The 11,996-nt window shown below is 51.3% G+C and overlaps 1 protein-coding gene across 2 annotated transcripts in view; it reads right to left on the bottom strand.

Moving 5' to 3' along the window:
- Nucleotides 1–67: 67 nt before the first annotated feature.
- Nucleotides 68–11,996, bottom strand: part of SIM2 (SIM bHLH transcription factor 2) — a 46,376-nt gene continuing 34,447 nt past the window's right edge. Inside the window, exons 8-11 of one of the 2 annotated variants that reach the window (XM_082458786.1) lie at nucleotides 7,202–7,349; nucleotides 5,702–5,870; nucleotides 4,747–5,155; nucleotides 68–2,721 (exon numbers count right to left, since the gene is read on the bottom strand). In XM_082458786.1, the coding sequence (XP_082314912.1) occupies nucleotides 2,078–2,721; nucleotides 4,747–5,155; nucleotides 5,702–5,870; nucleotides 7,202–7,349 (1,370 nt within the window). In that variant the 3' untranslated portion in view covers nucleotides 68–2,077. The remainder of the gene's footprint in view (nucleotides 2,722–4,746; nucleotides 5,156–5,701; nucleotides 5,871–7,201; nucleotides 7,350–11,996) is intronic. The other variant, XM_082458787.1, reaches the window with a different exon arrangement.

Below are 11,996 nucleotides of genomic sequence, written 5' to 3'. Positions count from 1 at the left end.
AAGCCTTCATGGTTTGTATTTATTTATACAGCCCCCAATGGTTAATGATAATGTAGACACAATTGCATTGTATGCATTTTACAGTACTTTATTGAAAAATGTCAGGTGACTCTCCTGCTCATCAAACCTGCACCTTCCTGGAATCATGGTTTAATTACGGGTCTCGACAGCATAAAGATAATACCCCAGGCTTATTTTATGTGTGCACACACTCAAAACAAGCTGCTCATGAGGTATGGCTAAGTGCTGTGTAGGGGTGTATGCCTATAATTCTTCTGACCCTGTCTCTTTACTGCAAGACACATGTTCCTAAATTTGCAAATTGTACCATAAGGCAACTGACGCCTACGGAATGAGGCAGGTCCTCATAGTGACACTGGGTGGGCAACAGGTCCTTTCACATTTTAAGAACGGTTGACATAGGTGCACTTTGATTCTAGAACAGTGAGTTTAAAGACATTTGTGAACAGCCTTTCCACTCAGAAAGGTGGACAGTTTCCTAAAAGTAAACCATTTTTGAAAAAGCAGCAAAATGGGAGAGCATTTATAGTGTGGAGCAGATTGAAAAAAGGGTGGTTCAATGCATTGATCCACTTCAGAACCATGATAGGATTTTTAAATTGTGAAATCTCGAAGCAAAAGTATAAAAATAAAACAAAAATTAATGGAAGTTTATTTTAAAAACACTGCTGGTGCTTTTTTAAAGAAACATTTATTTATTTATTTGGTTGTGCCGGGTCTTCGTTGCTGCATGTGGGCTTAGTTGTGGCATGTGAACTCTTAGTTGCAGCATGCATGTGGGATCTAGTTCCCTGTGCAGGGATTGAACCCCGGGCCCCCTGCATTGGGAGTACGGAGTCTTAGCCACTGCGCCACCAGGGAAGTCCCTGCTGGTTCTTTATAAAAAGATTTCTGTTTACCTGTTATACGCATGACATGTTCATGTGGAGTTTTCTTGCTCTGTATAAAATGCAGAAAACGCTGAAGACAACATGTACATCATTTTCATTACATCCCTTTAGCATGTTTTCTTCCACAAGGCGCAGTCCATTGACAATCTTCCATATTGCACATGCAATGTAACTAACTTTATTAGCACTACTTGTAGCAAACACGAGCCTAGGGAATTACAGGTCTGTGTGGGCCAGAGGGATTTTGCCTTGTCATCAAACTTGACAGGGGTAGCCAATCCACTGGGCACCAAAATCATCCACATGTCATTCTCATAAAATATCTGGCTATATATATATATTTGCATTTAATGCCTATTCAATATATTTCTGAAGGTGCTATTCTCAAGAGTTCATGGGGTTAGGAGGGAATAAGAGCTTGTGAATGCACTCGTGAAGCACACCCACGTTCACCCCCTTGGTCTGGGCTTGTTGATGTTTGTATTAAGGAAAGGGTTAAATTAAAACAACAGCTTTTAATTAGACTCATGAATGACTTTTAAAGACAACGGAGTTGTCCGTTCATGGGACTTAAATCATCACATTCTGCCTTGACTTAATCTAAAAGGGCTCTGGATACAGGAAGCTTCCAGGTCGGCCACCCACCGGCACCCCTGACTGTATCAGGGTGGGGTTTCCTCCGCAAAGTGGAGGGTATCTGTGGAGCGGAGACTCCTCCAAGCCCCCAGAGGGACTGTTACTGAGCATCGGGGACACGCAAGGCGCGCAAGCCTGATTTCAAGGTAAGGAAACCAAGTCCCCCCAAAGACGGAGTAGTTGAGGCCACACGTGAGCGGTCGGGGACGCTCAGCTACGCCCTTTCAGAAAACCCGGCTCTTGCAGAACAAAGGTCGGGCGGTCACGTCTCCCCAACGTCGCCGTGTCTCTGTCCTCTACACGGACGGCTATGGCATCTAGGGTAAAAATCTAAAAGCCGGCGCTGGAGTTCTAGTAAAATAGTTGTCTCTGTATAAATTAATTTAAATCGTGCATGTACAGCTCGCCCCTCTTGACTCGGCTGGACTTGGTAAAATGGGAGCCAAAGAGGCTGGCCTATGGCTTCTCCCCGCGGGCAGCCCGGCGCGAGGCGGGGCGGCCCCAAGACTCCGCGGTCCGGCCCGGGCGGGTCACCTGCCGTTGGTGATGATGACCGAGGCGCCCAGGTAGTGCGGCAGGGGCGCGCCGGGCGGCGAGGCGGCGGCGGGGTCGGGGGCCCGAGGTCGCAGCGCGCCGGCCGCCGCGTCGGGGGCGCCGGGGCCGCCGGCGAGGGCGGGGGTGGCGGGCGCAGCGCCCCCCAGCGGCCCGCGGCGGGCCAGCACGCGGTGGTAGTTGAGCAGCACGAAGGGCAGCTGCGCCGGCGTGCCCGGCGGCTCGGGGGCCGGCGGCGCGCAGCACTCGGGGGCCGCGCGGGCCAGCGCCAGCCGCGCCCCGTCGCGGGCGGCCTGGCGGGCGGCCTTGGCCGGGCCCAGCGCCGGCTCCTCGCGGTAGTGCCCACAGCTCGGGAAGCTCGGCAGCGGTGGCGCGGTGTCTTCGCCGAACCTGCGCGCGGCGGCGGCGGCGGGCGCTGCGGGGACAGGCGACACGTTAGACGCCCGCGCGGGGGAGGAAGGGGACATGCCTAGAGCGACACCAAGCCGGGGGGCCCTGGGGCCGCCACCACCCCTGGGCCACCCCTGCCGCCCGCGCGCTCGAGCCCCGGAGCCGCCCTCGCCCATTCCCGCGTGCGTCCCGGGCCCGTGATGTCCAATCACAGGATGCCAGTTGCAATGTTCTAGCAGCCACAGGAAAAAGTGAAGAGAGACAGATGGAGTTAGTAAGATAATTTAATGCAGCATAGCTAGACTATTATTTCAGTGTGTACTCAATATAAAAATCGGAGAGAAATTGTATTCTTTGTTTCTGTCTTTGAAATGCAGTGCAGACACTCCGAGCACCTCTCATTGCACTGGCCGAACGGGGCTGGTGGCCACCATATTGGACAGCGTTGGTCTAGAGGCTTCCTCGGCCCTAGTGTTAGGTGACCCCAGGCTGCCCTGATCTTTTTTGCTTTTACCTCAGTGGGGAGGGTGGAGTGGTAATCACCCTGCTCCCTTTAGTCATAATTAAAGTAATAACCATCGTCACTAATTAGATGTCTGCAATCAATTGGCTCCCCTCCCCTTTTTTTTTTAATATTTATTTATTTACTTATTTGGCTGCACGGCCTCTTAGTTGTGGCATGCAGGATCTAGCTCCCTGACCTCGGATCGAACCCAGGTTCCCTGCATTGGGAGTGTGGAGTCTGAACCTCTGGACCACCAGGGAAGTCTTTTTTTTTTTTTTTTTAAACCTTAAGACATCCTTCCTCTTCCTTTAATATCAAAAAGTCTAGGAAGTCGATCACAGACTGCCCCCAGTTAGCACCTTTGGTCCAATTTTTACCAAGTGACTGACAAATGAAGTGGTTATTAACCTCTTTCACTTTCAAAATAGCAATTTAAAAAATCAAATACTGTGTTATCTCACTGGTCAACTCCCGCACACACACAAAAATAATCTTTTCAACTCAGTCTCAAGTGGATAGTATTTTCAGCTGTTATGAAAACCCTTTGCTTTGTTTTTTTCCCTTGGCCCTTCCTTGGTTATTTGAGGGATCCTATGCACTGATGGGTGCTGGGGATTCAAATCTCTGGGCTGCCTGAGGCCAAAAGGCAGAGCTGCACTGCCCCAGCTGCTGGTATGTTCTTTTTTAAACTGGCTACTTTTGAGAAACATGTCCTGTTAATCTCCAAGAAGGTTAGATTTCTCCCAGGATCTAGCCCTCTTCTCGTCTATGGAGACCAAATTTATCTCACAGGCTTGTAAAGACTGGGTCACAGCACAGAGCGAGAGGTTCACAAAGCAGCCCTAGGAGCAGCAGAGAGCCCCAGCTGCCTGCAAAGAGAGAAAGGTGGGAGGGGGACTCCAGGGGGCTCTCCTTACGCAGGTGACGCTTCTCTGTGATTCAGTGGTCCCCGCAGGACATTTACACAAACCTCGTCTACAGTCTGAGCAGTAGTTAGGTCTGCGTGAAACAGGAACACACCCCGCTGAGCTAACCCTCAGTTCCCACCTTCTACCCTCTGCCTGGGATTGTCCCAAGGAGCAGGCAGGAGTCTGCTGGGCCTGGGGCAGCTGGTGGCACCTCCACAGAGGACCTCTGCTTGTCTGCCGCCAGGAGGAGCTGGCTGGAAGGCCATTCCTGTCTGTCTGCCAAGCCCTGCGGTAGGCAATTGACATGGCCTATGTTCCTGTCTTACAGATGAAGAAACTGAGTCCTGGAGGGTTTGTGCTATTTGCCCTGGGGTGGTGAGTGGCGCTTCCGTCCCTGAGCCTGTGATTTTCCACCACCGCTTCCCACACTTCGAAAACTGGCATGGGAAGAAAACCAATAGTGTTCCACGTTCATTTCTGGGTGGAGTAGGAAGTAATCTTAAAAAATAAATATAGCTGGGGGTTCTCAGTACATAGGAAAATCATTTTGCCTCCCTTTTGGGGAGCAAACAGGGCCAGGATTTTTATGGAGGGTGGCCTAACACCCAGTTTCCTCTGCCCTTTGCACTGTCCCTGGTGCCCACGAGGCACACTGGCTCAGTTGCCCAGCTTTCGGCACCCTCGTGAAGCGCTCTCAGTGAGGGCAGTAAAGCACAGCCATTCCCACTTAGAAGCAGAAAAAAAGGGAAAGTTTGCCCACAGTGTGAGGGTTCTTTTTCCATCTGCCACCCACCAACAGCACTGTGCAAGCCCTGCCCCCTCCCCTCGTGCAAACATGACCCACCTTCATAGTTTGGCACGAGGCTGTGCCGAGCAGGGTTCACCGGCGGCTCGGAAAGGCTTTTAGCTGGAGACGGGCTGCCCGGCACTAGGGGGTTGGCATAGTGCCACTGGCACTCGCCGCTGGCTGGCAGCGTGCTCAGCAGAAAGCGTGCCACCTCGCACGGGGATCCTTGGGGCTGCCCGAACTTGGCCGGCAACATTGGCTTTTTGCTGCTGAAGACGTGAGAGTCCAGAGGGAAGTGTCCGTAATGGTAGGAGAAGGGCAGGCTGTAGGACGGGGCATACAGAAGGTCGCTGCCTTCTGAATGGAGCTGCTGTTCTGGGGGAACCGGGGTGTGGACGGGGGAGCTGGCTCTCCAGCTTCCGAGCTGGCCGCATTCCAGTTTGTCCATTTGGAACGAGCTGTATTGCTGCCGAGCAAAGAAGACGGATGAAGGGCTCACTGAGGGGCCGGCGGCCAACTGCCTTCCGATCCTATAGTGCCCGCCCCATCCCAGGGCTGGGCCCACCCCGGCCACCAGCGCGAGGTCCCACTGGGGACAGGTGCCCAGGAGACAGCACCCCAGGGACCCACCCTCTGGGTGGAAAGAGATAGTCTCACCCCAAGTGACAACACACCAGATACATGCAGCCACTTGCGCCTTCTGAGAGCTTGCAAAAGACTTTAAAAGAGAGAGGGAAGGTTTCCATTAAAATCCAATGCTATGGAAACACGAGGCACCAGGCACATGGATTCTAGCAGCTGATAAGCCTCCCCAGTGTAGTCTTCTGTTTCCTAGACCTGACTCATCCCCCTGGATGTTAGCTCTGCCTGCCTTCCCCAGGCCGCGTCTCCACCCTGTGGGCGGGACATCCCAGAGAAACTCCCGGGCTGGGAGACCCCTGAGTGCGATCAGAGGTTCGTCATTCCTTGAGGTGCCCAGGTGCCCTGAGTCCTTGCAGGTGGTGTGTGTTACCTGTGGTGGGTAAGGGTTTGTTCTCAGCTTCGTCTTCATCTTTGTGTTTTTGGGTTTAGCTAATTTCCTAGTTTCTTGTGAGGTAGACAAGGCGGTCCTCCAGGAGTCCTGGGACTTGGACGTGGACACCTGGTCCAGGGACAGCTGCAGTTCCTTGTATTCGATGTCCCTGAGGAACAAGAGCGGGACAGGTCATGTCCGCGGGCTGTGAGGAAGGGCAGGCTCCCGGGACCATCCCCAGGGCGAGTTCATTCGAGAAGCTCCACTGTGTCGTTTCCACTAAGTGGATGGGGCTGGGATTCGAGGGACGGCTGACCCTCATTATAAAAGCCACCCCACAGCCTCGAGCTCAGAGCCCCCGGGAGATGCTGAGTGACGTCAGTGTTTTTCGGCAGGAATAGAGGGAGTGCAGTATGGCTCTCTCCCACCCCATAAGGCCCCACGTACGTTTCCTGCGGACACCATTCGCCACTAGGCAGGGTGTCAGGGCAGAAAGGAAAGGACAGAAATGCTACTGATCGGTGTAAGTGTCTGTGGCCCAGCTGCTTCCCTGTTTAGCACCAGGGAGGTGTGAGTGGGGACCCTTGGTGGTCCAGGAGCCTGGCTTCCAGGCTTGTCCACTTCCACATCAGGGGCCCATTCCTGCCCTAAAGAGCCAACTCGGCACCGTCAGATTCTCAGGAGGGGAAGTTGCCCAAAGCCCCAGCCCCAGCCCACGCCTGTTTGCTCAGGAAGAATCATTAAGGGACTAAAATGCTTTCTCCCATACAGTTTTGCTAAAATCACTCTACCTCTAAAAAAACCACCACCTACCTCTCACCCCGCCCCAAACCCCCAGGAACCTGGCACTCACTCTGAATGAACAGAGAGCCTAAAACCTCACTGCATTACAGAGGACCCTGTTCAGGGTGGGGATGCGTGCAAAGTGATTTAACACATAGTAGCCACGGGGCGTGGAGAGGAACATACGGTCCCAGGTAGACTTAGGTCCTGTTGCTTCTAATGGTCTTAACTGCGACCGAACTTAACCTTCTGGAGTTTTAAAGGTGCTAAACGTTCACTATCATTTACAACAGGCTACGTAGGAAGACAAGGAAAAAATGGGAGATAGCCCCTGTCTCAAATGGCAGAAGCAGCAGGATGACCTAAATGTCTGTGGGCCCAGAGAGTATAAATTTGTATTCTTGGTCCGGGATGTGCATCCCCTTTCCATCCTGTTCAAGATGGGGGGCATCGCCCGCCCGCCCTCTGCCCGCTCACCCCCCTCACCCGGGCCGTCCGATCCCATCCTAAGCCTCGGGGCACACCCGGCCCTCAGTGCTGATACAGAAATCGTTCAGCCCTTCCCAGACAACCAGATTGTTCAGTAAAACAAAACAGGAGACAAATGAACAGGTCCAGAAAGAGAGAGGGAGAGAGAGATGGTGCTTCTGGGAGCGATCTGATGAGGGCTGGGGGAGAAGGAGAGAGCAAGGAGAGAAACAAATGCGTCTGACTTACGTGAGGACATAATTGACACTCACGATGCAGTGGGGCCGGGACGAGCGGCTGTTGTGCACGACGGTGGCGCAGCTCTGCACCCAAACCCAGCCGCCAAGCTTGGACAGCAGCCGGTAGTACTTGGTGGTGACCTGGCCCTTCACCAGCACTGCAAGAACAAGGTGACATGAGTCCTGGGGAGTGATCAGCAGGACCTGCCTTGGAGGAGGCCGCCCCCGCGGCTGACCTACAGCCCAGGTTCTGGACCTTTCTGGGGTCCAGGACACCTTTAAGCACTTGACTAAGAGAGTGGGCTTTCTCCACAGGAAGATGCACGCGTGTGTGTGCGCGCTCACACGCACATGCGCACACGCAAGAGTTTTGCCTACAATTTCACGGGGTCCATCAGCAACTTCTCCCCTCCGCTGTGAAGAACTCTAATTTAATTGTCACTGATTTCACTGGGAGAAGCAATTAGTCTCCAGACCACATTGGCACCTGGCAGAGTGATAATACTGGTTTTGTTTTTTAGTTTCCAAAATGCCATAATTACGTTATAATCCCCCACCCCAAACTCATAATAGGTGGAAGGAAGGCGGGGGTGTGATGTAGTTATTTAAACTCAATAGTAAGTTAAGTGCATTCAACGAAGTGTCACATTGTTGCTGATTTTTGCTGTTCCCCAGAACATGTGTGTACTCACAGTGAAACCGTTTGTTACTCTATTGCCATTTATACTTCTTCCCATTAACCCTAGTTTTCCCTGGGCCCACGAATTTCCTATGATGCTCACGTAGGAGAGACCTCTACATGGCTATGTAATTTCTGAAAGCTGGGCCTGCAGGCCTATCTTCTATGCAGGGCTACAAACTCTGGACCTCTGGGCAGCCCACTTCCAAAGCCTCCAGGGACACCTAAACTGCACTGATTCCCCTCAGGGCCTTCGGGAGAGCAGGGCACGTGCTGTGGGGAGGAAGGTGAATTGGTGAGGTCCTTCTGGATCCACAGCTCATACCCATTGACACACCGATTTCATATCTAGGAGTTACTCCTATGGGAATTATGAGTAATGCAAAGAAAGACTCAAGGGCAAAGAGATTCCTTGAAGTCCTGCTTATAATTCAGGAGAAAAGGGAGGGGAGACTTAACTGTCTAATAATAGGGAAGAGGGTATATAAGTGATGGGGTACCAAGCAGTCACTCACATGATGATTGATAAGAATTTGTAATATGACGGGGAATACATATGACACAACGTTAAATGAAGGAAGACAAGACTCAACTGCATAACGTATAATCCTAATTATGAAAAAGTGTGCGCGTGCACACACACACACACATATACACGCCCAACTAACTGTGTGATCTTGGACAAGTTACTAACTCCCTGTGCCTCGGTTTCCCCGACTACAACAGGAAGATAATCACACTCCCCACACCATCTGTGAGGGTCAGAGCGTTCGTGTAAAGATTGACAACAGTGGCAGACGTGCGCGGAGGACTCAACATGCTAGCTCTCATTTATCAGACTGATAAAATTACAGGTAGTTTTCATTTTCTTGATTTTCTGAATTTCCAACAAGGAGCGGGTATTCGTTTTATAATCAGAATGAAATTTTAGTTAATTTTCACATGGGTAAGCAGTCTGTCTGGAGGTGGGAAGTGGAAATACAACGTCTATGAGGCCCCGCACCCCCTAGGGATGAAGCCAGGGTCAAACGTGTAACCACCGTCCAGCCCAGACGCCGAGGCCGGGCTCTGGAACAGCGCAGGACCAGCTCTTTTCTTCCCAGGCTTAACATCGGCATGTCAGTGGGCTCAGTTGGCAGAATAAGATCATGCTGAAGAGTGTAGCCCATGGTAGTAGGAAAGAGCCTTTACAGTGTTTCTTCTCCTTTTGAGGATTGCTTTTTTAACAACAAAATACAAGGTTCCTATTCCCAGCTCATTTTCGCATACACTGCCTCATTTACCCCCCGACAGACACTCGTGGCAGGTGGGCATCACCAGGAAAACAGAGCTTGAGGACATGGCTGGGGCCCAGGCCACGTCCTCTGACTCCCATTTCTCAGGGGCCATTGTGTGAGGAGGGGGCAGCGGCCTCTCGAAGGTTCTGTGTAGCTACTTATGGGGGTGGGTGTGAGCCAATGTTTAGGGGAGACTCAGTTAACCAATTTGCTTATGGCCCCCAAAGAGAGGCAACATGATCAAACTGAGGTCCCATCTGTGGATTTCCCAAGATGTCATTCTTTCTTCAACAGAAACGCTTGTTAATCTCTTTGGCTTTGAAATCTATTCCTTGCAGTGTTTGTAAAGCCCCTGGGACTATGACATTATACTTTTCCTTTTTCTTATACTTTATACTTCCCCTTAGTTCTTACAATATTCCTAAAATCTCTCCATAATCATCTTAAGCTGAATGCAATGACTATTGGAATATTTATCCCAAATATTTTATATTAGGATTCAAATGGCAGAATTTGCAGAGATTTTATTAGCGCTGACCCTCCCTGACTCTGCTAAGATGAAGCTTTAGATACAGAGACCAAACAAACACAGATGTAGTTTTTTTTTAGTTTTTTGGGTTTTTTTTTTGTGTGCTTCTCTGTGACCCATGGCAATAATCAACATATCAATCCAAGGTGAAATCCTAGACACTTAGTCACAACATTCTTTGGTTTGCTCTAGCTCCTCATCCAATCTGTTGAATTTAATAATCTGTCTGAAGGATCCCAGGCCAGAGTGCTAAGAAGCAAGGCCCTGCTTACGGTAGTGGTGCATGGGGGCAGGGAGGAGATGTCCCCTCAGCCGTCAGCTCCTGGGGACAGAGGCCCTGCCCTTGCACCTTCCTCTGGGCTGCAGCATCTCTGACATCCAGGGGGTCCACGCCCAGATGAGAGCCAGTGGTCACGGTTTTCCGAGGCCACTCTGGAATGGAACTTCTACTTCCACAAATACACTATCCAGAAAAATAGATGGCCTTCCTGGTTCCTCCAGAATTCCTCCTGGTTCCAGAATTTTTCCTGGAGGCATAGCCATGTCAACGAGCTGGCCTCTGGAAGGAAAGTAAACTTTGGCCTCAAGCATAATATCCATTTCTGTTTCGAATTTTAAGAGCTGAAAAGGACACCAAAAATGCCTGTCGTGGGTTGAATAGTGTCCCCCCAAAAGACATGTTCTAGATTCTAACCTCTAGAACCTGCAAATGTGACCATATTTGGGAAAACGGTCTTTGTAGATGTAATTAAGGATCTCAAGGTGCTATCATTCTGGATTAGGTGCTATCATTCTAATAACAAGTGTCCCTATAAGAGACAGAAAAGGAGAAGACACAGACAAGCAGAGGGAGATGGAGGCAGAGACTGGGGTTTGTGGCCACAAGCCAAGGACCGCTGGCAGCCACCAGAAGCTGGAGGAAGCGGAAGGCTCGTCTCCTAGAAGCTCCATAGGAAGCATGGCCCTGCCGACACCTTGACCTCCAGGACTGGGAGACAGTACACTGCTGCTGTTTCACGCCACTCAGCTTGTGGTATTTGGTTACGGCCGCCGCAGGAAACTAACCACCCCCGTGGGGAAGATGTAAGTGCAATCCCCGTGCTCTTCCTGGCTCTCGTCTCTGCCAGCAGAGCCTCAGGGAGAGCACAGTCAGCGAGACTGGAGACAAGCCACGTGGTCCTTTGGGGAGCGGGTCTCGGTGTCCTTGACCCCCCCCATGCCCCTGCTCTACACCTGGGGCTGGAGGGAGTTTGGTCACTAAGACCTGGAAAGCCCAGGGAGGAAGAACTTCCAGAGGGCTGCATTGTGCAACATCTGCAAAGTGACACTGACCACAGAAGATGGGCTCAGCCAGACCCATCAAGTCACATCTATAAATGTCCAAACTGCTCCCAGGCAGCAGGACAGCGTGTAGATCGCACTGTGCTTTCTATTATCGATTATTTCCCATTTCGTTGCTCACGGCTCCCCCTTAATGCACAGGCTCCCTGCACCTTCGTCAGGAAGACAAAGCTGCTTCCACCTCCAGACTCTTTTAGAGGGGAGCATCTAGAAAGGACCTGCATGTGAATTAAACTCCATCATCCATTTCCAGTCCAGAGGCAAGAGAGGCCAGCGGCGGAAGCCAGCCTCCCTGTGATGTCAATCAGAACTCCTCACGGTAGATTGGAAACTTCTTTCAAGTGTATTTTCTATTTGAAGACCTTTGTCCTTGTTCCACAGTTGTGCTACAGAGTGGTTGCAAGCCGACATCCCATGGACTGCATGTGTCCACAGATGTGCTTTGTTGGTGGCATAGTGTTGCTGTTACCCAGAATGCCTTTGGATAGGTCATGTGTTCTCCAGTTAGCCACAAGCTCCACCACTCCATATTGCCCTATCTGCACCCACTCATACATTCATGTTACATGCCTGGCCCCATAAGCATTTGAGTTTGTGGCCCCTGTACGTCATTTAAAGTGTGTTCTCCATGGGTCTACACCAGCCGTCCTATAATTTTGTTATAACAGTTATTGCTTGAAATATGTGGACCACATATTCAGGCTCCAAAGCCTTTCTGTGACGTTGAGATGTTTTGATAGTTGAACACAGCCTGTGTCCTCTTTGGCATTTGGGCTTGGCCCACTCTGGACAGGGTCCTACCTAGAGAACTAGGTGAAATTCACAACTACTTCGGACGAACAGCCGTGCAGACATCATGGCTCTTCTGAAACACCGTGTCCACAAGAAACCTGCCTGGTGTCCCTGACACACATCTTCAAGTTTACAGATGTTGATCCCCGCCCCGCCTGTGCACTAGGCTGCCCCCTGCCCACCCCGA

The sequence above is a fragment of the Balaenoptera physalus genome (assembly GCF_965194825.1).
Source record: "Balaenoptera physalus genome assembly, chromosome: 4".
Classification (NCBI taxonomy): Eukaryota; Metazoa; Chordata; class Mammalia; order Artiodactyla; family Balaenopteridae; genus Balaenoptera; species Balaenoptera physalus.
Note: the sequence above shows the minus strand (reverse complement) of the source record. Positions and strands in the feature narration are given on the sequence as shown.